This window comes from Lissotriton helveticus, chromosome 5_1 (assembly GCF_964261635.1).
Source record: "Lissotriton helveticus chromosome 5_1, aLisHel1.1, whole genome shotgun sequence".
NCBI classification, from domain to species: Eukaryota; Metazoa; Chordata; class Amphibia; order Caudata; family Salamandridae; genus Lissotriton; species Lissotriton helveticus.
Genome location: NC_136065.1, coordinates 745,648,111 through 745,675,740, shown reverse-complemented (window position 1 = coordinate 745,675,740; position 27,630 = coordinate 745,648,111). Strand labels below are relative to the sequence as shown.

The 27,630-nt window shown below is 46.9% G+C and overlaps 1 protein-coding gene across 1 annotated transcript in view; it reads left to right on the top strand.

Moving 5' to 3' along the window:
• Positions 1-10,813: 10,813 nt before the first annotated feature.
• Positions 10,814-27,630, top strand: part of KIFBP (kinesin family binding protein) — a 940,192-nt gene continuing 923,375 nt past the window's right edge. Inside the window, exon 1 of the mRNA XM_078643211.1 lies at positions 10,814-11,278. Coding sequence (XP_078499337.1) covers positions 10,898-11,278 — 381 coding nt within the window. The 5' untranslated portion in view covers positions 10,814-10,897. The remainder of the gene's footprint in view (positions 11,279-27,630) is intronic.

The window sequence follows — 27,630 nt, the reverse complement described above, 5'->3', positions numbered from 1 at the left end:
CAAATCTGGAGCAACCAGAATCACAGGTCGAATTTCAAGTTTTGTTGGCACAGGGGCCACAAGCCAGCTGGCAAGTGACCGGGCCAACGCGTTGAGCCAAAAGAAGCAGAAGGGCCCCACGCAGCACTCGTCGAGTGTAGAGGGGTGAACTTCGGAGCAAGAGTGGCTCAGGGTTGGGGCTTCTCAAACCCCGTTGTACAGCTTCGAGGGTCACTCGTGGGCTGCACGGTCAGCGTCTCGTGGTCTTTACAAGATGGCGTGCCCCACGCTTCCGGTCGCCTCCACGGGTCTCAGCTCTGCAGGGACTGTGGATCGGGCTGTTAGAAGGCAGGCAAGCTTGATCTCGTCGATCTCTGTCGCTCGAGTTCCGGCGGGAACTGCAACAAAGCAGACGTCGATGGCTGGATGGTGCCTGTTTGCACAGGGTGGTCACTCCTTGACCACAAGGGAGATTCTTCAGTCTTCTACGCCGAGTAGGATGTCGAAGGGTCCAGAGTTTCGTTTCTTATGTTTCATCAGGATAATCTGAAGTGCATTGGCACTGCTCCCATTCTTATACCAATCTAGGGGGCTGGATTACCTGCTAGGTCCCCTCCTATGGGTGGGACCCAGGAAGTGGGTGGATACACCCCCTTCCTTTGATCCAGGCTGCGCTGGCACGAGGGCTGGAGTGCCCCAGAACCGGTTTGGCCGGATTATGCAAGGGGCAGCCTTGTGCTCCCCATGCAGTGTCTGGTTTCTTTCAAACCTCCCTGCTACAATCCACTATCTCCTGTCTGGGGGGGTGTGACACCTCCCTGCGACAGGAAACCCTTTGTCCAGGCCCCCTTGGCTGAGTTTCGGTCAGCTACAGGGGGTCAGACCTGTGTCTGTGGCAGAAGCATCCATTTTGTGGATCTGAGGCTCTTTTAAAATTAACCGCATTTCAGTAAAGTAACATGTCTTCTCCCTCTAGAGGGGTGGAATGCTATCCCCGTCGCCAGAACTGGCGAGGGGATAGTATTCCAAATCGTATGACACCTTACACGACATGTTTTGATAAAGCCAAACCAAAGTTGCTATATAACCGCGAGGATTATAATGCACTTAAGAGTATATGGTATGGCATTATCCTGAAACAGCTTAGGGAGTTGTTCCCGACAGCGGCAGACAGGCTCAGCTCATGCTAGAGCTCCATCTCACATTAAACCAGGCACTCTGCCTCCAGGATTGATGAGGCCTTCCATAGGAGTGGCTCACGGGTTTATATGTGTCCAGATATAGGTTTAGATATAGGTATACTATATCTAAGTAAGGGGTGATTACACCACCTTACCCCAGCTGAGTGATCAGCCAGTTGTGTCAATTTAAGAACCAGCCAGGGGTGGCAAAAGATATGCTGCAGCCCCTGGTAGGCCTTGGTGGCTCCGATGCCCTGGGCACCTATAGTGCATTATTCAGGGCCTAACAAGGAGTCCATTTCCAATTGTGGTATGTGCCTATAGCACATGTATCATTAATTTAGAGAGAGAACAGCAGGCTGGGGGTCTGATTAGCAGGCCCACAGCCTCAGTAGTCCAAAACCAGTGAAGCAAAAAGCAAACATTTGGGGTGACCATAGGATAGCAGACCCTACTCTCCTACACAACCCCCCCCCCAAACGCAGGGACATTAAACTAACCTTGACCAGATAAGTCTTCATGTTCTAAGTGGAAGTACCTGGAGAGACCATCTGCATTACCATGGTCAGTCCCTGCGCGGTGCTCCACTGTAAAGTCCATCCCCTGTAGGGAAATGGACCACCTGAGCAGTTTGGGATTTTCACCCTTCATCTGATTTAGCCACAAGAGGGGCTTATGGTCTGTCTGAACTAGGAAGTGAGTTCCAAACAAGTAGGACCTCAACTTCTTCAGGGCCCAAACCACAGCAAAGGCCTCCCTCTCAATGGCTGACCAACGTTTCTCCCTGGGGATCAGCCTTCTGCTAATAAAAGCAATGGGCTGGTCTTGACCATATTGATTTAGTTGTGAAAGCACAGCTCCCACCCCCAACTCAGAAGCATCTGTCTGTACAATGAACTGTTTGGAGTAGTCAGGACTCTTCAGGATAGGTGCAGAGCACATGGCCTTCTTCAGGTCATCAAATGCCTTCTGACAGCTAACTGTCCACTGAACCTTTTTTGGGCATCTTCTTGGATGTCAAGTCATTTAATGGTGTCACAATGGACCCATGGTTTTTCACAAACTTTCTGTAATACCCAGTCAGGCCCAAGAAGGCTCTGACTTGTGTTTGGGTAACTGGAGGAGCCCAGTCCTGTATGGTCTGGATTTTGCTCTCCAGTGGCTGAACCTGACCTCCACCTACTAGGTGGCCCAGGTATACAACCTTGCTCTGCCCTATCTGGCACTTGGTAGCCTTGATAGTCAGGCCTGCCTTTTGCAGGGCCTCCAGAACCTTCTTCAGGTGGATCAGGTGATCCTCCCAGGTGGAGCTAAAGACAGCAATATCATCTAGATATGCTGCACAAAAGTCATCCAACCCAGCAAGGACTTGATTCACCAACCTTTGGAAGGTGGCAGGTGCATTCTTCAAACCAAAGGGCATCACCACAAACTGATAATGTCCACTAGGGGTAGAGAACGCTGTCTTGGCTTTTGACTCCTCAGCTAGCCTGATTTGCCAGTAGCCAGCTGTCAAATCAAATGTGCTCAGAAACTTGGCAGAAGCCAATCTGTCAATGAGCTCATCTGCTCTTGGAATGGGATGTACATCTGTCCTAGTGACAGCATTGAGACCTCTGTAGTCCACACAAAACCTAATTTCTCTCCTTCCATCTTGGGTATGAGGTTTTGGCACAAGGACTACTGGGCTGGCCCATGGGCTCTCTGATGGCTCAATCACTCCAAGCTCCAACATCTTTTGCACCTCAGCCTTGATGCAATCCCTGACATGGTCAGGTTGCCTGTAGATCTTATTCTTGACAGGCAGACTATCACCAGTGTCCACCTCATGGGTGCACCAGTTAGTCTGGCTGGGTGTGAGTGAAAACAAATGTCTGTGGGCTTGCAAAACTTGTCTGCAGTCCATCTGTTGCTGGTCAGTGAGGCTGCCTGCCAAGGCTACTCCATCAACTGAACCATCATCAGGGTTCTGAGAAAGCAGGTCTGGGAGAGGGTCACTCTCTTCCTCCTGTTCCCCATCTGTGGCCATGAGCAAGCTCATGTCCTCCCTGTCCACAAATGCTTTCAAACGATTCACATGGAGCACCCTGTGGGGGCTCCTAGGGGTTCCAAAGTCAACCAGGTAGGTGACTTCTCCCTTTTTCTCAATGATAGGGTAGGGTCCAGTCCATTTGTCCTGGAGTGCTGCTGGGGCCACTGGCTCCAACACCCACACCTTCTGCCCTGGCTGGAACTCAACCAGAACAGCCTTTTGGTCATGCCAAGCTTTCTGTAATTCTTGGCTGGCCTTCAGGTTTTTGGATGCTCTCTCCATATACTCAGCCATCCTGGAGCGGAGACCAAGTACATAGTCCACTAAATCTAGCTTAGGCTTTTTGAGAGGTAACTCCCATCCTTCCTTCACCAAACATAAGGGACCCCTCACAGGGTGGCCAAACAAAAGTTCAAAAGGGCTGTAGCCAAGCCCCTTCTGTGGGACCTCTCTGTAAGCAAAGAGCAAGCAGGGTAAAAGAATGTCCCATTTCCGCCTAAGCTTCTCTGGTAATCCTTTTATCATTCCCTTGAGGGTCTTGTTGAATCTCTCCACAAGCCCATTGCACTGTGGGTGATAGGGTGTGGTAAACTTGTAGTTTACTCCACATTCCTTCCACATTGCTTTCAAATAGCTAGACATGAAGTTAGTACCTCTGTCTGACAATACCTCCTCTGGAAAGCCCACTCTTGAGAAAACTGCAATGAGGGCTTTTGCCACCACAGGTGCTGTGGTGGTCCTCATGGGAATAGCTTCTGGATACCTGGTGGCATGATCCACTACCACCAGTATAAATCTGTTCCCAGATGCTGTTTGAGGATCCATGGGACCCACAATATCTATTCCAACTCTTTCAAAGGGTACCCCCACCACAGGTAGTGGTATGAGGGGGGGCCTTTGTTGTGCCACCTGACTTACCACTGGCTTGGCAAGTGACACAGGAGCGACAAAACTCCTTGACATTTTCTGACATATGAGGCCAGTGAAAGTGTGAAACAAGCCTGTCCCACGTTTTGTTCTGGCCTAAGTGTCCTGCAAGGGGAATATCATGGGCCAAGGTAAGAAGGAAGCCCCTAAACTTCAGAGGTATAACCAACCTCCTGGCTGTACCAGGCTTGGGGTTTCTAGCCTCTGAGTAAAGGAGTCCATCATCCCAATACACAGTATGGGTACCTTGGGCATCCCCAGCAGCCTCAGCAGCAGCCTGCTGTCTGAGGGGTTCAAGTGAAGGGCAATCTAATTGAGCCTGCCTCAGGTCTGCCCTTGAGGGTCCCCCTGTCCCCAGAAACTCAACCTGGTCAGGTTCAAGTTCCTCAGAGACAGTCTCCTCTTGGACTGCAGAATCAGTTTCCTGTGAAACCTGATCCTCAACCTGGGGCAAGGTGGAAGGCTCAGCCTTTCCTCTCTTGCTCCTTCTCTTGGGTTGTGGTTGGTCTATTGTTCCAAGATCCACCACTGGTTCAGGAAGGCACTTCTTAGCCTGAGTCCTTGTCACTGCAAGGACATGTGCTGAAATCCCTAGCATTTCTGCATGAGTCCTGTACTCCACTTCTGACCAAACTGAGCTTTCAAGATCATTGCCTAACAGACAGTCTACTGGGAGGTCTGCACTCACAAAATAACTACACAGTATTGCAGGGCTAGAGGGACGTTTAAAAGACCAAGCCTAAGTAGTATCCCCCACAGGAACAAACTACTAAACAACAAACTTAGGGGTCTATTTAGAAATCCACAAGTGATTCTATGCTTTTGTAATCATGTCATCAGTACATGAGAAACAAACACAGCAGATCCAACAAACCATACCACCAAAAAGTGAGGCACCAGTAAACGTGAGTCACCCCTGGTTAAGGATTCCCATCAAAAGTCTTGTATGGATCAATATTCTCATTTGGTAGTCCTTATCGGGTATCGTGTCTCTTGATCATTGAGACCGGCATACCCCGACAGCCAGTTAGGGGTAGCGACCCACAATCACTCGGTACTACCACATGATGTTGATACAATGGGAAGTGCAGTGCAAAAGCAAAAAAGTGGTGAATTAAAACAGGATAGGGAACTTAACACAAACCAGTTTTAATAAACGTTAGCCCCTTCCCCTTTAAAAACAAGAACAGTATAATAGCATCAACGCAGTCAACACAAATAGCTGCGAGGAGACCAACATGTTTCAGCCCCAGTGGGAAAATTGCCCAGGCTTTCGTCAGGGTCTCTGTTCTAAATATATGCTACTGCCTCCCCCTGACTCAGTCTCAGATCCAGAGACAACGACGGACAGAGCGGGGTCTCATATATCCTGAGCCAGGTCCAGGAAGAGGTGAGGTCCACTCCCCGGACATCCTGGTACTAAATCGACCAGGTGCCGAAGAGAGGAGTTGATACAGTTGAAGGAGAATTATATCCTTTTCTGGTCTTCACTTGTGTGTTTTTTTGTCTAGTTTTTTCACACGTTTATCACTTATAATGCAGTAGCATATATTTAGAACAGAGACCCTGACGAAAGCCTGGGCAATTTTCCCACTGGGGCTGAAACATGTTGGTCTCCTCGCAGCTATTTGTGTTGACTGCGTTGATGCTATTATACTGTTCTTGTTTCTGATTAGCAGGCCCACAGCCTCAGTAGTCCAAAACCAGTGAAGCAAAAAGCAAAAATTTGGGGTGACCATAGGATAGCAGACCCTACTCTCCTACAGGCACTTAATATGTTTTACACATGGTGCGCCGTTCAAACAAATACAAAGTCAGAGAAACATCCCTACATGCCTGCCTATGTGAGGTGCACTCCACATATAAATCAAATCATAGGTCCAAATGTTAGCTAACTCAAACAAATTGAAAAAGCCACAGTAAGTGTCAGTAGACTACCTTACCAATCACAAGCTTACCAAATATTCTCAAACGCCCAGGTTCCAACTGCCAAGTTCTTTTAATCGAATCAGCCAAACGGGCACTGCACGACAACCCAACCGATCAGGATCTCAGTCGAGGACCGGCGCCACCTGGAAGGTCAGATCAGAAGGAAAGGAAAAAACACCGTGGGTGCCAAGACTCGGGTCACTCAGTGGCAGCGTACGCGTCCATGGCGAGTTTCCAATCCTTCGTCACGACCACTCCTTCGGGCATCCGAGTCGCCGATGAGTCCCTTCATGGTCGCCAAATTGTGGTATCGGGTTCAGTCAGGTCTACATACTCTGCAAAAACTCTCGAACACCTTAGAATAGAAGTTGGCACGGAAACTGGAAATGCAAAAGACAAGTTTATTAAGACCCCATGGGGTGGTGGTACAATCCTACAGCACCCTTCGGTATCACCCCGAACATCGGTGTGCGACCTCTTTTATACAGTGTTAACAGTAATAAAAAGGTAGGCGGTATACTTTTGAACAGTTTAGGTACATATAAGGGCATTTTTGGAACACAGCCAACATGTGGGAGGAGTTCAGAACCACTGGTCAGTTGTAGAGAACATTCCTAAGAGATGACCGCTCAGTAGTCCAATTGTGCGAGTACGCATGCGCAAGATTGACCAGTGCTAAAAATAGCCTGTTGCTGGGCAAGGAAAATGGTCATTGGTACAGAGAAAGGACAAAAGGGCATGCTGACCACGAGGCAGCATGCTCATACAAAATGGAAGCCAGGGAATCTAAAATGGCCCCCGCACGTTTTGGTCAAGTTAATAAGAAAGTTCGTGTAGCTGAGCTAAATGCCAACTCAGGTGCTGCCAAATTACGACACAACCACAGCATCACTCAGCGCAAAATACAGCATCACTCAGCTTAACAAAAGCATCACTCAGCGCAACCACAGCATAACTCAGCATCGCCACAGCTTCGCTGGTTCAAATATGTTCTCTCAATGTTTCAAGCTTTATTACAAATGTCAACAAAAATATTAAAATTTCACTTCTGTTCTTGGATTTTCGACCCTCTAAAATACACTGAACAAAATATTCACTACAGTTATTTACAAAAAATTTAACTATTGCCAGTATAAATTACAATCACTTTTATTTAACTATTAATTATTTTAACCAAAAAAACCACAAAACTAATTACAATATCAATACATCTAAGTCACGTAAACACAAAAAAAAATAAACCATCAAACCATCGGCCTAACACCCCATCACACTCTCACACCATCACCCTCACACACCACTCACCTTCACACACCATCAAGCACTCACACACCGTCAAACACTCACACACCTCACCCTCACATTCTCATAACACCTCAGCCTTACACCCTCACCCATTCTCACTCACCCTCACTCTCACACATCCTCACTCACCTTCACACACTAAAAACGCTCTAGCGCACTCACACTCACACATCCTAAACAACACAAACACTCATTTCCTCAAAAACTCACTCAAACACTCACACTCACCTACCCTCACACCCACACACTCCCTCACACACCCTCACTCACATTCAAACCCTCACACCTTCACTCATTCACACCCTCAACACCTCCTCACACACCCTCACTCAACATATACACTCACCCTCACCCTCACACATCCTCACTCACCCTCACACACTAAAAATGCAATAGCACACTCACCATCACACATCCTAAACAACACAAACACTCATTTCATCAACTCACCAACAACAACTACATCCTCCAAATACACACTCAAACACAACACCCTAACGCCACAGCACCACTCAATGCCACAGCACCTCTAAATGCCACAGCAACACTAAATAACACTACACCACACAATGCCACAGCATTACTCAATGCTACAACATCACTCAATGCCACAGCATCACTTCATACAACAGCATCACTCTATGCCACAGCAACACTCAATAGCACAGCATCACTCAATGCCACAAACAAAAACAACGCCGCAGCATCACTCAGCACCAATCAACGCCACAACAGTCAACGCAACAAAACAATTAAATAGCACAGAAGCACTCAATACCACATCAACACTCAGCGTCACAGCGTCACTCAGCGCCACAGCATCACGCAGCACCACAGCATCACTCAGCGCAACAGCATCACTCAACGTCAAAGTGTCACTCAGCGCAACAGCATCACTCAGCGCCACAGCGTCATATAACGCCATAGCATCACTCAACGCCACAGCAACACTCAGTGCAACAGCATCACTCAGCAGCACAGCATCACTCAGCACCACAGCATCACTCAGCGCAAACATAGCATCAATAGTTCAAATATGTTTTGCCAATGTTACAAAAAATATTCAAATTGTCAAACTAAATCCCCAAATGCACTTCTGTTCTTGGATTTTCGCCACAATAAAATAAACAAAATCTTCACTAAATATATTTAATAAAGTTTAAGCTAATAGCAATATAAAATAACATGCATTTTTTTTACGTATTAATTATTACAAAAATGTAAAAGCCATTGATTTTTTTTATATCAATACATAAAAGTCACGTACATACTAAACATGTTGCTTTACAAATGCTAGAGGTGTCACATTTACAAAAATTATAACTATTGCCTTTGTAAAGAAGAAAGCTATTAATTTAGCTATTTACAAAAAAAACATACATAAAAAAATAAAAATAAAATAACACCTATAGCTCTAACTTTCCTACTGCGAGACCTATTGCATTTCCAATGCTTGTTATGCTTGTTATGCATGGAGAGATTAAGTAATTTGCCCAGATTCACAGGATCTTGACCCTCCCGCCGAGACTCCAACTCTGTTCCTCAGCTTCAAAAGCGACCGCTCTAGCCGTTATGCCACATCCTGTCTTGGCGGCCGTGTCTCGCATTTCCCCTCCCCCTAGCAATGCCAAGAGCATGTTATGCTAGCACATACGGACGTCCTTTTGCCCCCACACTCCATACAAGTGCATGTGTTTGAACTCAGTCTCCTGTGTTTTTTCTTCACTTTAATATAACGCAAACTCGGCTTGATGGTATCGGAGCGCTTTACATGATGACCCAGTTGCAGTGCAGACAGATTCATTTTTATGTATGGAGAGATTAAGTGATTTGCCCAGATTCACAGGATCGTGACCATCCCGCCGAGACTCCAACTCTGTTCCCCAGCTTCAAAAGCGACCGCTCTAGTTTTTTGTTTTTTTGGCATGGGTAGATTTTAATGATTTGGGGCAGGGGCACTCACTCACAGTGTCCGTCCCGCCTGCCTGCCTCCCTCGGCTGTTTCTGCCTCGCGCACACGGAAAGAGACAAACGAAACCGAAACCTAAGAGGCACGCGAAGTGAGCTGTGTCGGTAGAAGCTCACGCGCGCGACGCACCATGCCCCCTCCCGCGGCTCCGTGACGGGTCCAGTAGAGTGCAGGTAAACCTTGGCCGAAAAAACGCCGGCCGCGGCCAGGAGTGCACCCTGTGGGTTGCAAGCATCCGGCGGGGACCCTACAGATGCCACGCTGTTCTTTCTGTCAGGTGGAGGAGGATTTCAGCCCGTGATCCCGCAAGACGGACGTCGAGCTCAGGAACTCGACACCGAGGACTGCTTCGGGGTCAGGCTCTCACGGAAAGGTAAGAAGCAGTGGCGCAAGCGAGTCTGCTGTGCCTGGGGAAGCGTGTGGCTAGGGGGAGCACTGATTTGTGGTTGGGTTGAAGAGCGATGGCTGCGACAGGGGAGAGCAGACAGTGGGGACTGGGTTTCTCACCAACACGTCCCTAAACGTAACGAAGAGCACGCCTGCCCGAGACGCTACTCACAAGCGCGCGCTCAGAGCGGCGTCAGCCCAGGATGGGCTCTTAGTAGGCACTGATCGCCGATTAGATTACAGCACTGAAGTTTTCCTAGGAAATAGCCCTGGCGCTGAATTCAAGGAGGAAGGAGCTGTGTCCCGTGGTCCGGCCCCGGGGATCCTTTCTTGGAGCCCGGGAGCAGAAGCTGCCGAAATCAAGGTGAAACCAGACTGCGAGGGACACGCAGAAAGAGCCCAGTAAGTGGGGGGGGAAAGGAGATGTGTGTGCGTGTATGTGTATGTGTGTGTGTGTGTGTGTGCATGTGTGCATGCATGAGTGTGGCTGTTTGTGCGCTCAGGCGAGAGCCTGTCTTGCTGTGAATCTGAGGCAGGGGCTGGCCGTGCGCGCCCACGAGGTTAAGTCGACGCTCGTGCCCGGCCCCTGTCTCAGATTCCCAGGAGACTGCTGACAATAGTTTGATTGCTGGTGCTCAGCACCGGTGAGACCCGGCCCACTTAAAGCCCTGCATGGAAGATTAATCAAAAGAAGCTGAACACAAACACGACATTCAACGCAGAATAGAGTTGGGGCAGTAAGGTCTTCTGGGTTACAGTGAGCAGAAGAATTTCGATCTAGAGAGCGCATGAAAACCGGTTACAAGAGGCAGTATTCATATCGGTTTTATTGAAAAGCGTCGGCCATGTTACGTGTGGGTGGTCTCACGAAAGATGTACAACAGAGAAGAAAACAAATTGTGAACAACATACCCCGGTAGCGTGCGTTCATATAAAGTACTATTTGTTGAAAAGAAGCAATATATTTACGGATTTCCACACTCCGTGGAGTTATGTGCAGGCTAACATTGAGATGGCTGCTGCAAAACCATCAGTACGTTTGGAAGGATGCTTTCGTTTTTCATCCCTCTTCTATGTTTATATTGGAGCAGTGACGCTCCCCCTTTTAGTCCATCTTCCACTTTTATGCCAGCAGTGACGAATTAAAGGCTGTTGTTGTCGGGTCCCAAAAACAAGAAGAGATTGAAGATGGAATCTGGCAGTCTAATAAAAAACCTACGTGATAAATATCAACGCTCTCTGCTTCTGTCCGAAGAGGAGTCGAAAAAGGACCCCGACACCGATCCTTACCGTTCTAAATATAGCGCCCGAGAGCTGCTCAACGAGATCAAGGGGCATATGGGGCAGCTGGATGTGGGCAGGGAAGAACAGGCGAACGGCCCTGATCCCGCAGACTCCCCCGCCGGAATTTTGATTATACGGCTTGCTGTGATAGAACTGCAGCTAGGGGTTAATCACACTGAGACGGAGGAATTGTCAGCTGGTGAGGAGCACTTGGTAAACAGTTTGCGACTGTTGGAACCATACCGACTGAGTCAGGAGTGTGTATCGGCTTATGTGCAAGCCCAGGTGAGGAGGCTGGACACACCTACATTTAATAGGGGTAGGAGGGCTTTAAGTGAAATGCTAAAAGTGGGGGGCATTTGAATGGGGCGTGGCCTATGCAATTAAGGGACTGGTTTAAGTCCTTAAACTCAATTTGTGTGAATGACATAGCGTGCTGGTATTTTATTTCCGCTCTGAGCTTTCTGTTATTGCATCCTCCTCTAAAGCAACAACTTTACCTACACGTAAAACCAGCCAGAGCTGTTTGCTTTGTCAATGGTTTTTAGATGTTGAAGATAAATGAGTAACCACAATAATTTTTTTGTAAATAATATTTAAAAGGTTTTAATTCTGAGTATTAAACATTACGGAGGCGGTGGAAAAGCTAGTGGTCGTTAGAATATCCCAGTCACTCCTGTAATTTTCTCTCTCTATGTTAAAAAATGAAGGCAGGGCTTTAAGTGGGATCAAAAAACTATGGGGTATAATATCAAGAGAAGTATCGCCGCTTTATCAGCACATCGAAGAAAAACGGCGATTTTTCTATCGCACTATTAACAAGGATTCGCTAACAAGCATCAGCGCTTGTTACCTCCAGTTAGCAGCCGTTTTTTTTGCCAATTTGCATGTTAGCGATATTTATCGCTAATGACATGCGAAGTGGGCGGTCCTTCATACAACTCCATGACCAACACTCACTAAGACAGCTTTGAGATATTAACAGGGCTGCACCGGATTCGCGATGCGAGAATGAAAGCCGTGCTAAGCTCCCTTTATGGCAGGTTTTTAACTCCAACTAAAAATACGACTTAGCCATCTTTTATATGGGAGGTAGATTGCAAGGCGCTAAGTCCAAACCTGCCTATTAGCAAGGTTTTCAGTATCGCAGGAAAATGATTACTTTTTTTCAATTAAGAGGTGGTCGGCTAGGGCGTTACAGATCAATGCTTTAACATTGGAATATAATTTACATGCACTAAATGGTAGAACGCCCTCGGACCCAAATAGGGCCATGACTTTCAATAGACTTAACGGCCCTTCGCGTATTGATTACATTCTCCTGGATACAAGACTATGGGGGAATGTGGTCGATATGGAGGTCAAGCAAATGCCGGATAGTGACCACAACCCTCTCTGCATGGAAATTAGATGGGACCACAAGAGGAAGACAATAAGTGGTCCATTATTTACAAAAGAAGTAGTTCCGTCTAATTCCAACCGCAGATTAAAATGGTATAAGGTGGCATGCCAAGAGAATATCCTGACTAGCATAGGCGTCTTGGTTGCATCAAAGAGTGCTGAACTCACCATGCTTAATGCTGTGCAGGTTGAAGGGAATGGACCAGATCTTAGTGAGATCTATGGGGATTTTATAGTAAATTTAGGTTCATATTTTATGATCAAGGCTGCTAGAGGGCATACAAATAAATCAGCTAAAAGTGTTAATTTATGGTTTACAGCTGATTGTAGGAAAAAGAGAAAGGCTATCTCACTAGCTCTTCGCAAAAAAGACCCCATAGCCGTAAGGTTGGCCAGAAAGGAATACAACAGCACCATAGAACTTGCAAAACGGGCATGGGAGGAAGACCACTGGCAGGAACTCAAAAGGGCGGCCTCTGTAAAAGATTCTACTTTATTTTGGGACTTAATAAACAAACTCACTAGAAGGGGAGTAGAGCCTGTCCCAAATCATATAACTGAACAGCAACGGTACTCCCTTTTCTCGAACCTTTATTGCTGTGAGGCTGATTCAGAGCAATTGTTAGATGCCGAATCAGAACCAGAATTAGATCATATGAGTGCTGAACCAGTAGACCCTTTTACACTTCTTGAGGTTCAATCGGCTATTAAAAACATAGGGCCCGGAAAGGCCGCTGGCCCGGATGGCCTGCCAGGTGATTTACTCCTACATGATCCCACCCTATGGGCTAATTTTATCCTTCTCTTGATGAACCTCCTGGCCCAGGGCCACCCAGTCCCTGAGTCTTGGAAAGGAGCAGAAGTGGTCACAATATATAAGAAAGGCGCCAAAGAGGACCCTGCCAACTACAGACCTATAAGTTTAATTGATGTAATACAGAAGGTAGTTGGCAGGGTTCTCATCTCTAGAATGGTGTCCTGGCTAGAGGCGGAAAACATCCTGACGCACTTACAAGCAGGGTTCAGGCAGAAGGTGGGTAGGATGGACCAGGTTTTCAGATTTTCTGCGACATACTGGAAAACCGTGTCCATCGGGAAAGGCTCCCTATATCTGGCCTTTATAGATCTGAAAACCGCCTTCGACCTTGTGCCCCGTGGCAAACTTTGGCAGGTGCTCCAGGACATGGGTTTCCCACGATACCTCCTCGAGTTGATAAAAAGATTACATGAGGGCACCTATGCAAGAATTAGATGGGGGAGTCAGGGCGAATTGACTAAGAGTATACCAGTGAACAGGGGGGTCAGTCAGGGCTGTGTGATGGCCCCGACTCTGTTCTCCCTCTTTGTAAATGGGGTGGCAGACCTTTTGAGGGAGGACCCATCCGATGCCCCACCCTGGCGGGTGAAAAGATACCGACCATCCTCTTCGCGGACGATACCCTCCTGATGTCTAAAACTCCCTCTGGTCTCCAGAAACTTCTAGACAGGTTTAGCCTGTTCTGTGAAGAACGTGGACTAATTATTAATACTACCAATACAAAATTGATGGTATTGTCCCAGACCAAAAAATCCAAGAAGATTAATGTTGCCCTCAACGGATCAATGTTAGAGGGGGTGGATGCCTTTGATTACTTGGGTGTAAGGGTCCATTATAGAATGAGATGGAACTCCCATGTGGCCAAAATGCTTTTAAATCATAAAAGAGTGTCGGGAGCCATTTTAAAGGATCATCGAGCCTCTTTAGGTAGACCTATCGCCCCTGCTTTAGCCGTCTACGATGGAAAGGCTTTGGCCGCTGCAGTCTACGGGTCAGAACTATGGGGTTTTCGACAATATTGAAGAGCTAGTTAAAGCTGAGAATAAGTTCTTGAGAGACCTAGTTGGTCTCCCGCTCTCTACCCCCTTAAAACCACTTCTTCACGACATGGGCCGACGATCAATCAAAGACATAGTTTGCCTTAGCCCAGTATTATATTGGGTGCGCCTGAGAAGGACACCGGAGTTGGCAAGCTATGCAGCAGTCTTTGACGAACTTATCACTTTGAATAGCTCAAAGAAGATCGTATGGCTGAACAAATTGAGACAGTTGGTCAACAATTTGGGGTTGAGTGAAGCGTGGTTATCCCAGGCCCCCCCCCCCCCCTCCCCGAAAGAAACTGTTAAAAAAATCTACTGGGAATGGGTGCAGGCTAAGGGTCTAAAAGATACCAGGTGGGGTACTCTCAACTGATCAGTTCCTAGAGCACAAACCGGTGAGGAAGCTGGAACCCTTTTTAGATTTCATTACAAAACCCAGAGATAGAACTCTCTTTCTAAAATTGAGGTATGGGACACTCCCTTTGAATGAATTTACCAAGCGTTGGAAATCCTCCCAGTCCCACCAAGCTACCTGTCCGGGATGTGCAAACCCCACCGAGTCCTTAGCACACTTCCTGTTTGTCTGCAGTGCCTATAGGGGGGTCAGGAAAAGATGGTTAAAACCAGTATGCAGGGAACTGGGAGTGAGGCACCACACGATGGCCCTTCGCATTCTGAGAACGGACACAACATCTATGATGGTCGTTTGTGGAGTTGCAAAGTATCTGGGGAGAGCCTGGCAGATACGCTCAAAGCTTATGCAATCGAAAATAGGGTAGAAAACTAAGATTAATTAAATTGGCTCTTCAAGAAATGAATACCACTGCACTTTATGTCCTATGGCTTTTTAATTGTATATATTGATTTTCTATCTTAACATATCCCTTTCTCTGTATTATGAAATATGATTAATATGAATTGTATTCTTTTATGATGAAATTGTATCTACTTTTAGGATAAATCTTTTTATCGAATAAAGTATTAAAACAACAATTACTTGTTTTCTCACGATAAAGCTTGTTCTCACGGCTATGGCTGGATTTCATATCACCTTGGAGCAAAGCGTTGTTAAAACTGCGCTACCACGGGGATGAAATCCAGCGATAGCCGTCAATAATAAAAAACGCGCTAAGCGCGCTTTGCGATAATTATCGCAATCTGAGCATATTTTTATTGGTATTTAAAGGTGACCATGACAGAGTACACTTGGATATCGTACATTGTATTGCAATACTCTCCATTATTATATGGTACAGTGCTACTTAGTCCTGTTTTATATATTACTTTTTGATATATTAAATATTTTGATATATTTAAATACTTAGTCCATTTTTCTGGCAACAGTGAGGCGCCGAGTCGGATGACTGCCATGTAAAACTGGGGTACGAAACTGGGGGTGTTTATGAAATTCTGGGTACTGTTGTCATATGAAGGATCGGGGCATTGTATACACATTGGTCACTGCAGCTATGTCCCACTAGGCAGAACGGGGGATCCCCAGTATGACGTGGTCTCGTATCTGGCATTCAGATGTGACGTGGTGTATGGCACTATGTGTTAGTGGCTCTGCGTGAACACCTCAGGGGGAGAACTGGGGTGTGTATTTGTGGGCTGGTCTGGTGATTGTGAGGCCCTAGGTACTTGTGTGTTGTCGTCTAGGTTATCAAGGGGCGGAGACTGTTTGAATTGGTGCAGTAACAGCGCCAATTCCATGGGAATCTTGCGTATCCCTTTCACCTCCTCCTCGCGCAATGTTTCTTCCTCTGCCACAGCCCATTTGGGTACTGCTCCTACCCATGCCACGATCAAGGGGCCTTTGGGGGATCGCCAATGCATGGCTATGCCTCTGATAGAGCGATGGGGTTAAATTGCTTGGTTTTACCATACTCACCTGGGCCCATAAAACTCTTAACACTCACACTTGAACAGGTTACCATTACACTCCACCAAGGTATAAGTTTACCTATTAGGTCCTATACCATTGACTTACCAATCCCTGTCGCTGGTACCTAAAGACCTAAGTGTGAGAAAGTGCCATCTTTCTTGCCTTGGTATGCCACTTTTTCTGACTGCTGATGTGCTTTGACTGAGTGTGCCCTGGGCTCTTGCCAACCAGGTACCCAGGGCCTGTGTTCCTTCCCTAGAAACTGTGTTGAAACAAAACCCAATTGGCATCTCTGGCCACTTGTCAGCCCCTAGTAAATGGTACCCTAGGCACCCAGGGCATGGTGCCACCCTTAGGGGCTCAGTACCTTGGTACCCACACACTGCTTTTGCAGGGTGAGTGCCGAAGTACAGAACTAAACAAAGAGTTGACATGGCACACATCCCTGTGTGCCATGGCCACAAACCCACTGCCCTGGCATACATCAGTCACCCCTCTAGCTGGGTGCTCTATGCCAGTGGTGTGGGCACAGGTGCATGAGCCCTGTGCCCCTACAGTACCCAGGGCCATTCCTGGGCACTGTAAGTGCAGTGATGCCATTAAGAGTATATGGTGCTGGGAGGTTGTCATTACGAACTTCACAGCACCATAATGGCTACACTGAAGACTGACAAGTTGGTTACCAAACTTCTCAGCACATTAAACCCGCACTGATGCCAGTGTGAGATTTAATGTAAAATGCACCAGAGGGCATCTTAGAGATGCCCCCTGAAAACCTAACCTACAATCCACCTCTAGGCTGAGTGGCTGCAGAGGCAGCCACACAGCAGACATGTTGCTGGACCCCTGGGCGGAGAACACTCGCTCTCCCGGGCCTGCAACAATGCACATCATGGGCGAGGTGCTAGGTCTCCTCCCCCAGGTTGGGCAGGGGGAAGTTTCAAAGGCATGCCGCCTCTGTGAGCTTCTCCAGACCATTTGCTGTACCCAGCAACTGGCCCCCACCAGTTCTAACCCCCACTCTGGTGGGAAGACTGGCGGGAAAACCTATGTCAGGAAGGGGGGTGTGCCAACCCCACCCCTCAGGCGGGGGAGGCAAGGTGAAGCACGACCCCGGGCTCCGGCCATCTTGAAGATGGGGAGCTCTGCCCAATCACAGCTAGGCTCCTGCCCCCCTCCCACAGTAGAGAAGCAGGCTAGGGGGTGTACTCACCCCAGGACAGGGACCCCTTGGTCCCTGTCCTTGCCCTACCTGTAACGCCCCTTAATACAGTATTTAGGAGTTCCCTGAACCTTCCTTCCTTAGATCCCGAAAGAAAAAAGAAGAAAGACGATCAAGAGGAAGAAGACCCGCCGTGCAGCTGCTAACAACAGGACGACAATAACGGACTTGGCCCCAGCCCTACCGGCCTGTCGACCCTGGAACCTGCTCCTGCCTATTCCCGGCGATTCCTGCGGACAGCAATCTTGGGACACCCAGAAGACCAGCCTGCCTGGACATTCCTAAAGCTTGGGACTGCCATCAGCAGAGGCTCTGCTGCAACAACCCCCCCTGGTGCCAGCCAGGAAGCTCCAGACCAGCCCACTCTGTACCCTCCGAGCCCAACCGAACCAAGACCACAAGGACGTCCCCCCGGCGACTGGGACCCGAAGTCCAGTGCCCAAAGACCCTCCTCGATGAACCAGACGATGCCTGCAGACTCAGAACCAGGAGCCATCCCAACTGCGACCAGCTGAGGGTAAGCTTTTCCGACACCCAAAGACACCCTCGCACCCGGCGCCCTCCAGCCCCCTGTGCCTCCCTTTGGGGTACCTACCTGTGCTCTAAGATCCCAACTTACCTCTCAAAGTGCTGGTCGCCCCTGGAGAGTCTCCGTCCCCGAGCCTGCAGCCTGTTTTCCTTTTTGACCTTTCCTATTGGATAACATTGAGCGCCCGATGGCTCAAAAGCACCCTGCACCCAGCCGCCCGAGTGCCGCTGGCTGTGCCACCTTTGTTCTATCCTACTTCCCCCTTTGCCCTGAGCAAGGAACCAGGATCCCAGCTGCCACAGCCGCGTGGCCTGCTAGCCAGCAACCGAAGGCCCCCTTTTCCCTCATTGGATATCGTTGGGCCTAACTACCTCTGCACCCTGTGCTGCTGGGGCTGAACCAACTGTACTTACCTGACCCTGGGGGACCCCTGAGTCTATGCCCAGAACCTTAACTTCACCAGCCAAGTACTCACCTGGAAACCAGTAACTCACTTACCTGCCCTTGGATAACATTGACTAATTTTGACTCGCAAATGTTCTTAATGTGAAGTTTTGGAAACTGAAAATATTCATATAAAATCAGCCGAATTCCGAAGTACTCGCCTGTGAGCAGGGGAGAAGCCAGTACTGTACCTTGTAGCCCAGTACTGAACTATAAAAGTAATCCTTTTGGGGTTTACTAGTTATCTGTTTTTCTCCATAGGAACCCATTGTCTGCTTTTCAATTACATTTCTTCTAAGTGTCTACTTTTGAAAACTTGAAATATTCTTTAAAAATCATAAAAAATACTGAAACGCAATTACCTACCTGTTTTAAGTTAAGACCCCAGTGCTGGCCCTAGGAGCCCAGTACTGGATTACAAAAGTAACGCAATCGTACTTTACCTGCAACCTGAATTTTCCCCCATTGAATGACACTGCCAGATTTTCATTGAAAAGATTTTAAGTGTGAACTTTTAAAACCGCTTTATATTCATGAAAATTCACTACAGTAACTAAAACGTTTTTGCTAATCTGGTTTCAGCTTAGACCCCAGGACTGAATCTAGGATCTAGTCCTGGAACTACTAAAGTAATGTGTACTATAATCAACTGTACTTTTATGATGACAATCCATTGAGCTCAATGCTAAAGTGTGTTTAGACTGGTGTTGCCTACTGCAACCTCTCTATCTATTGTGTTCACACACTTTATTGCTTCCTTGAAAAGTAATTACATGAGTACTCATATCTAGCAAAGTATATTTTTATGCCTGTTGGTTCTAAAAATAAAACGACTATATCTTTTGATATAAAAACAATTGGCCTGGAGTTCAGTCCTTGAGTGTGTGAAATCCTTTGCTGACTGAGTGTCTACAACAAATGCTTTGCATTGCCCTCTGGTACTGCCTTACTGCTCGACCAAGCTACCACTTTTGAGAGTAAGGTCAGTCCTGACTTTAACCTCTGTTATACCTTTGGGTTTTGTGGACTCTATACACACTGTACTTCATTATAGTTCAGTATATATAGAGCCACTTTCTCACACTAAGGAATCAAAGGTGTTAGAATAATAGATAGTGAATAACATTTCCTATATACAAATGACCATAGACTCTGGAAACGTTTTAACCTTTTATCTATGAAAATTATTAAATGTCAGAATCCATATCACTTTGCAATAGCTTGTTCAGTTAGGAAAACAATGATTAAAGTGAAATATGCAATATTTTGATAAGAACTGTCTTTAAACATTTGAAAACATAGGAAGGGTAGAAAAAGGAAAAACATACAATGACGAACCCACATGTAAGTATAGTTACCTAGAATGGTATGGCGACCAACCCTGGCCACGGGTTTGGATAAAGAACAGGACTCCCGATTGGTTCAGGTGTCAGTAGACAGCTCAGATGCAGATCAGGACAGGTGAAAGCCAAATTGGGATGGATGCAGACTTAACCAGGTACCCTCAGCTTAGTGTAACGCCAGCGTCACACTTTTCTCCCTCTCTGCCGGCAGCTAACAGTTGGACCCTGACTGGGTTAGCGAAAGTCTTTTCCCTTTAGACCCCGATTAGGTTATCGATTCTTCTCCTTTGAGAACCCCGGTGGGGTTATGGTTTCTTCTCCCCGAAACCCCGATTGGGATATCGAATCTTCTAGTAGAGTGCTCCGCCAGCACCTCTGCTCTCGCTCACCTATTGAGTGTGTTGGGTCAGTGACAGGTCAGCTATTCGGACAAGTATGACAATCTAACTAACTAATCCTACCTTAGTTATACCATTTCCAGGGCAGTGTACCACCCCCCCAATGTTGTGAATTTGTGTATTCCCGCAATTTGATTGGGCAAAAGACGAGGAGAGGTCATCGCACCATACCAATTATTAGGTAACTTGATTTATTATTCAAAATCATGTTCCCTCCCATCAATTTATTTTCCCATGCATCTTTATTCCACCCAGCAGTGAATGTATCAATAAAAAATACAATGTATTCTAAATTGTACAGTCCAGCTTCCTCTTGCAGGGTCATCAGGTCGAGTTCCCAGGCACATCTTCTAGCAAGTCAGAACTTGGCTTGGATTCAATGACCATGACTTGAGTGTTCTTGGAGTCTTTACTCATGCGCGGTGTGGGTTTCAAAATGGAGTTCACAGCACATCCCAGGCCCAAAATGTGATACATGCAAAATAGAAGAGAAACAGTTTTAGAACACAGAAATAAATGAATGCACTGTATACCACTTATCTCTACTCTATTCCCATTAAATTATTTTAACTATTGCATTAGGGATTAGGCAGAACGAACAGCTTAGCAGAAGCAGCGATGCAAGCTTCTTGCACGTTAAGACACAGAGCAGCCATTTTAGTTCTAGTGCGCAGAAGCAAAAGTTTCCCTCCAAGCAAAGAAATACGTCATGTCACATGAGGGTGACAGACGCATGCGCAATGGAAAATCCCGCGTAGCAGCGGCCATTTTAGTGCAAGCAAATTATGATTAGTAAAAGAACATAGGCGAGCTTCCACTAGATACTAGAAATGTCGTGTGGTGCAATATTAATAAGGCGAAACATGCTAGTTAGTATATTATACGTTATTTCGAGAGGGCTGAATACAAACAAGTCGCTTTATGTGCGAATCCATGCTCCATCAATCCCCTCTTTGAGGATATTTTATATCATCACAAATTATTGAAACAGATGCCAATTTTCCCAACTCTCCCAACTCAATTTCTTCAAACTTTCTGTTTGGTTTCTTTCCATTATTCATGTGAAAGTTTTTCACTTTCTTGTACATCTTTCCATTCAACTCTTCAAGTTCTATTTCTTCAAAATTTCTTTTCTTTTCTTTCTTATTTACTGTATATGTCTTTTTGTTTCTGCAGCATTTACACCAAATTATTATTGCTAAAATCAGTAAAGCAACTCCCGATATTGGCATCAGTATTGTACCGACAATACTTTTTCCTACGTTAGAAAACCAACTACCTATAGAGGAGAGACCTTTTGTTAGTCGCTTCCATGCACTGTCAACCTCCAGTGGTTTGAGTTCTCTTTCCAAATGTGTAATATTCTTTACATACCTTTTTGATTTCAACACTTTTGTCAGGTATGTAAGTGCAACAGTGTTGCGCCCTCAAAATTCTACAGACTCCTCTCTCTTTTGCTAATAATGTATCAAGAGCAAGTCGATTTTGTAAAACCATCGATCTGATTGCAACTAATTCGGTATTGATCATCAAAAATCCTCCAGCAGTGTCAGTCGATAAGCGATCTACCACTGTTGATAATTTGCAAATTCTTTGAGTATTCAGAACCACTCCCACTGAAGGTATCAATGCATTAAATAGATAACCTACTGTTTCAGAAAAACTAGCTCTTTTATTACGTATTAGTCCATTTTCTTCATTGCTTCCAGTGATTTTGTTTACATGATATACCTTTGGGAATACTATTCCAAAATAGCAACTCCCATACCAATGATCTGGCAGTTTGTAATATGCCCAGGTTCCACATATATAATAAATTCCAGGAAATACAGGTTCAGTTCCATCTTTGAAACCCCAACCCCCAATTACCTTATAATTGTGATCACATTCACTGGAACCAATGAATATATTGTTATAATAACTTGTTCTTTCCCTATGGAGACAGAGTTTCCCCTTCTTTTAAAAATCCAGCAACGTAGCAGCGTGAGTCTTGCCATTTAAGGTAAACCCTATATTTTCAGCCCATTTAGGAATTTTATTTTTCTGTTCTTTGGCCTTTCTTTGGAAATCCTCTCTCCTTTTCTCAACTAAATTTAAACATATTTTCTCCTTTTCATGTAATATGCATGTTAGATTATTCTTGTGTGCTTCAGCTATATCTATTGTACCCATTGTTAGAAAATATTCACCCATATAACGTGTTATGTCACTCTTAGTATGTACAGGATTCAGGTTATTACGTATAGGAAGTTAAAAAAATATCACATCTGAGTTAGAATAGTAATAGTGTAAAGGTTCTTTCTTCTAGAATAAACTAGCTAAAATACTACAAGTCAGTGGTAAGTAACACCCTCAGCTACAGATGAAGATAATTTCATACAAACATAACAATCACTTATTTCCATTGCTTCTACATAGTGTACTAACAGTTTAGCAAACACGTTTAAATGAGTCCTGTTCTTAACTCTACTATAGTGTAATCCTTCCTCATCTGATGCTTCTAAATCTACCTTTTACTGTTTAGGACTAACTCCTCTTTCATGTATTTTTAACTTTTCAGGGGTATTTATCTTCTCATGTTTGTTACTGTCATTCTGCATATTTCTATTCATCAGATAGGGAATAGCTAATGTTAGTCCTAACCATACTATGAGTACTATCACTATACTACATGTGCATATTCTACAGCATGTTTTTACACCATTTCTTTTCAGTCTTCCATCAACAGTGCGATCAGCCATTTTTAGGTCTCACTGGTGTTGAAGCGCTGTCGCCAGCGAGACTTATTGTCGACGTGTAGGTAGCGAAGTGGGACAGGAGAGTTGCACAAGCTTAATAAACCCATTGCAGTCATTGGCTGTGACGGTGCGCTTTAGGAGGCACGCGCTGTAAATGCGCGTGCTTTAGGAGACACACGATGTGAACGCGCGCGCTTTAGGAGACACGCGATGTGAACGCGTGCGTCTCTTCTCGTGCTCTCCCACACTTTCACATTCACAGCGCGTGTCTCCTAAGGCGCGCGGTCACAGCCATTGTTTTTAGCTCGGGAGTAGGAAGCAGACCGCTCTGACGGCGGGCCCGGGGTGAAGGTATGTGAGGCAGCTGTTGTGTGGCCCCGCAGGGTGGGGTCGGCAGCCGGAGAGCCGCTCACACCATCCCAGGACCCCGAACGTGCACCCACAACCCGTCCACCTCGTGCGCACTCACCACCCATCCACCTCGTGCGCACTCACCACACATCCACCTCGTGCGCACTCACCGCCCATCCACCTCGTGCGCATTCACCGCCCGTCCACCTCGTGCGCCAGCCTTACCCGCACCTTGGGCCTGGACGAGGAGGAGACATGTCGGAAGTGCAGAGCTTCTACGAGGAGAAGATCATCCGGGACCTGCACACCAAGGAGATCGACTTGGTGGACACGGATCCCAAGCGGATCAACGAGGACGTGGTGAAGGTACGAGTCACGCACGTTTTTTCTGATGTCCATGCACTCCTCTGCAGCAGGTTCTTGCACAGAGATGAGGTCTTCAGGAGCGGAAGCAGGCACTCAGCTGGCCTGCACTGACGTCATAACCAGGAATCAGTATTTTGTCATCATATATTTTTTGCCTATCGCGATGTTATTAAAGTTAACGTTTCCATAAGGTCATAAAGAGCGTCTGATTTATAATTCCACTATCTTGGAAGGTCTCTTCTGTTCAGGGCCGTCTCCAAGTTGTTATTCAGTATGCTACAGGGGCACCAGTCTTTGAACGTTTAAATACTCCAAATTAACCCTGACATCAGACCGTGGAAACCGCAGTCTGTGCCCTTCTGCTGTGCTGCATCCTTCTTTCCCTGCAGCATGAGCCGATCGCCCAAGTAACCTCTCCTGGCTCTTCCATTTCACAAACTTCGTATTTGGCTTTTGTTTTCTCCCATACTTTTTAGCTTTCGTATCCACTGGCGTTGCTTGTAATGGTGCACCAGGTGCAGTGGCACCGGGGCCTAGGGACCCCTGAACTCTGATTTATTGCTGTATTTCACAGTTCAAACAGCAGCCAGTGGGTCGAATTACTTCCTTGCACAGGGGAGTAGCTTCCATTGGCATAGTGGCACCGGGCTCCAGAGGCCCTTGAGCTCTGATTATTGTTGTATTTTACAGTTCAGACAGTGGCATGTTTGCCCAATTCCTTCCTTGCACAGGTAAGAGGCTTCCATTGGTGCAGCCGGTGCAGTGGCACCGGGGCCCAGAGGCCACTAAACCCTGAATATTGTATTTAACAATTCAGACAGTGGCCCAGTTTGCCAAATTCCTTTCTTGCACTATAAACCATGATACACTGGCTAACCCACGTCTTATCCACACACATTTTCGGTTATCTCACCCATATGTTGATTTCTTTCTTGCATTTTCTCCTACTCTATTCTCAACACATCCTTTCATCCAGAACAGGAATACACTCCAACCTTTCTTTCAATGTCTACTCACCCACCTTCCTACCTATGATCAGATTTGATCTATTACCCCGTTTGACTGTTCTTCAAACTACTCCCAGAGATCTCATGAGCCTCCAGTGTCAAACAGGATTAGTTCACCATGACCATTTATCCTTTTGCATTCAGGGATTTTTAGGTCTCGCCTCTCAATGCGCATGTGCATTGAGCGGAGCGAGACTATAGGGGCTTAAACAGGGTTTAACGAAGCACACAATTCCACTGGCGATTTGATGCAGTGCATGTGCGCTTTTAGCTCAATGCGCAAGCGCAATGAGTTAAAATGCGCGTGCACAGCAGCAAATCGCCAGTCTTCGCCATCTGTTTCCCGTTCCCCAGCCTCCAGCACCTCCCCTCTCTCTCCCCGCACACAGCCAGGCTCGCATTTCTCCTCCCCCTCCCCAGCCGCCAGCACCTCCCCTCTCTCTCCCTGCACACAGCCAGGCTCGCATTTCTCCTCCCCCTCCCCAGCCGCCAGGACCTCCCCTCTCTCTCCCTGCAGTTTCACGGCCGTGTTGTTTCCCTTCCATTTCTTGTTTTTGCAGAAGTGCTTTTTTTAAAAACAAAATATAGTCCTCAGTTTTTTGATAATATGCAAAATATACGATGGCAAGAAAGGCTGTATGACGAGAGTTTGCGCGCCCCTCGTCTGTATTCCATCTCATGCAAATCAAAGCAGCATTGAAGCAAGCCTGTATCTGCATCTAAATAAATCAAAGTCAACTGTGTCCCAACTAAATTTCCTTCTCTTTGATGTCCAAGACAGCCGCTGGCTAATCCCTATGCATATGTGGCAAGCTCTGTCACCAAAGCCAACCTCACAGCGAACGAAGAAGGCCGCCATTTGCATGACACTCGGAGGATTACCATGTTGGCTACACGGTCATCCAGTCACGGTGCAGCCACTTTCCTGGCTCAACAAGCGGGTGCTCGGGAAATCTGCGTGTTTACAAGGTGATTAGCCTCTGTAACAGATTAGCATTTAAAAGGTATTGCGCTTCTATCATCAGACTGGCAAAGAGGGCAATCTAAGCAAAGATGCCCCCTCCCCCGAAGAAGTAAGGTGTTTATCTGATCTGCGCGCTTAGCTTAAAGGCACACTTCCCTCATTTCAATTACAGGTAACTCGAGACGTGTCTGATCTGTTTACCTAACTTCATGCCACTTGGTGTTTGCTTATTGAGCCGTTTGCTTGGATATTAGTTTTGGGGCCACGGTGATTTAAAACAGCTTTTTTTTACTTTGAATCGCGAATGTAATGTAGCTTTCTGCCCGTCAGTCATCCCATCATCAGCCTCCCTCCCACAGGCAGCCATCCGTTTGTCCCCCCGCACGCCCCCCCGCTCCGCCCCCTGCTGCAGGTGTGGTTTTCTCACTCTTGATTGCACGCAGGTTAACTTTATTTTACTGACATTCAATGCTCTACATCACGTGAAACTTTTCTACATTTTTGTTTCTCTCTTGCTATGAAATATGTTTCTACTTTATAATTTGTCCTAAGTGCTTTTTTGGCCACTTTTGTAAATTTTTTCTGTATCCGAATATGTAAGTGCTTTGGGAATTGGGAAGCAGGTTCACGTTTTTTGCTGTCAAATAGGCACAAGAGCATCTCCATGTGTATTTAGGGATAACTCCTAAGCCCTCGTTGGAAGAACTTAGAGTTCTGCTACGAGCGCACTGTTTCTCTCTCCTTCGTAGATAGAGAGAGCTGAAAATATGCCAGGCCCTCTCAGCGATGTTCACGGTTTTCAACATTATCCTCTGTTTAATGGGAGCCAATGTAAAGGCTTCAAGTTTTACATAGTATTGTCTTTTGGGGCATGCCAAAATAAGATAGGCCGCTGCATTTTGGACTAGTTGGAGTTTATTAAAAAGTCCTCTTGGTAGTCCAACTCACACCCTCACCCACCCTCACACCCTCACTCATCCTCACCCCCTCATCCTCACATACCCTCACTCACCCTCATACCCTCACAACCCTCTCACCCTCACTCAGCCTAACACCCTCACCCACACACACCCTCAAGCACCCTCACCCCCCTCACCCTCGCACCCTCTCACCATCACCCCCTCACACTCACACACCCTTGCCCTCATCCCCTCACCCTCACACACCCTCAGTCACCCTCACACCCTCACCCTCACACCCCCTAACCCTCACCCTCACCCCCCCACACACCCTCACACACCCTCACTCACCCTCACACACCCTCATCCTCACACACCGTCACCCTCACACACCGTCACATACCCTCACCCTCACACCCCCTCACTCACCCGCACCCTCACACACCCTCACCCCCCCTCACCCCCCCTCCCCCTCACACCCTCACACCCCTCGCCCTCACACCCCTCACCCTCACACCACTCAGTGCTACAACACATATTGTGTTACAATAGGTGTCACATTTGCGAAAGATAAAAATATTGGCATTGTAAATAACAAAGCTATTAATTTCGCTATTTTCAAAACAAGCACATAAATAAACAAGCACTGGCGTTGCCAATAGGTCTCGCAGTAGGAAAGTTGGAGCTATTGGTTTTGTAAATGACAAAGCCCTTTATGTTTTTTAAATGAAAACAAAAATAAAAGGCATTGTTATTTGCAATTGTAATAGCTCCAACTTTCCTAATGCGAGACCTATTGGCAACGCCAGTGCTTGAGCGTGTTTGAGTGGCGTTGCGAGGGTGAGTGGCGTTGCGTGGGTGAGTGGCGTTGCGTGGGTGAGTGGCGTTGCGTGGGTGAGTGGCGTTGCGTGGGTGAGTGGCGTTGCGTGGGTGAGTGGCGTTGCGTTGCGTTGCGTGTGAGTGGCGTGTGAGTGGCGTGGCGTTGCGTGTGAGTGGCGTGGTGTTGCGTGTGAGTGGCGTGGCGTTGCGTGGGTGAGTGGCGTTGCGTGGGTGAGTGGCGTTGCGTGGGTGAGTGGCGTTGCGCGGGTGAGTGGCGTTGCGTGGGTGAGTGGCGTTGCGTGGGTGAGTGGCGTTGCGTGGGTGAGTGGCGTTGCGTGTTTGAGTGGTGTGGCGTTGCGTGGGTGAGTGGCGTTGCGTGGGTGAGTGGCGTTGCGTGGGTGGGTGAGTGGCGTT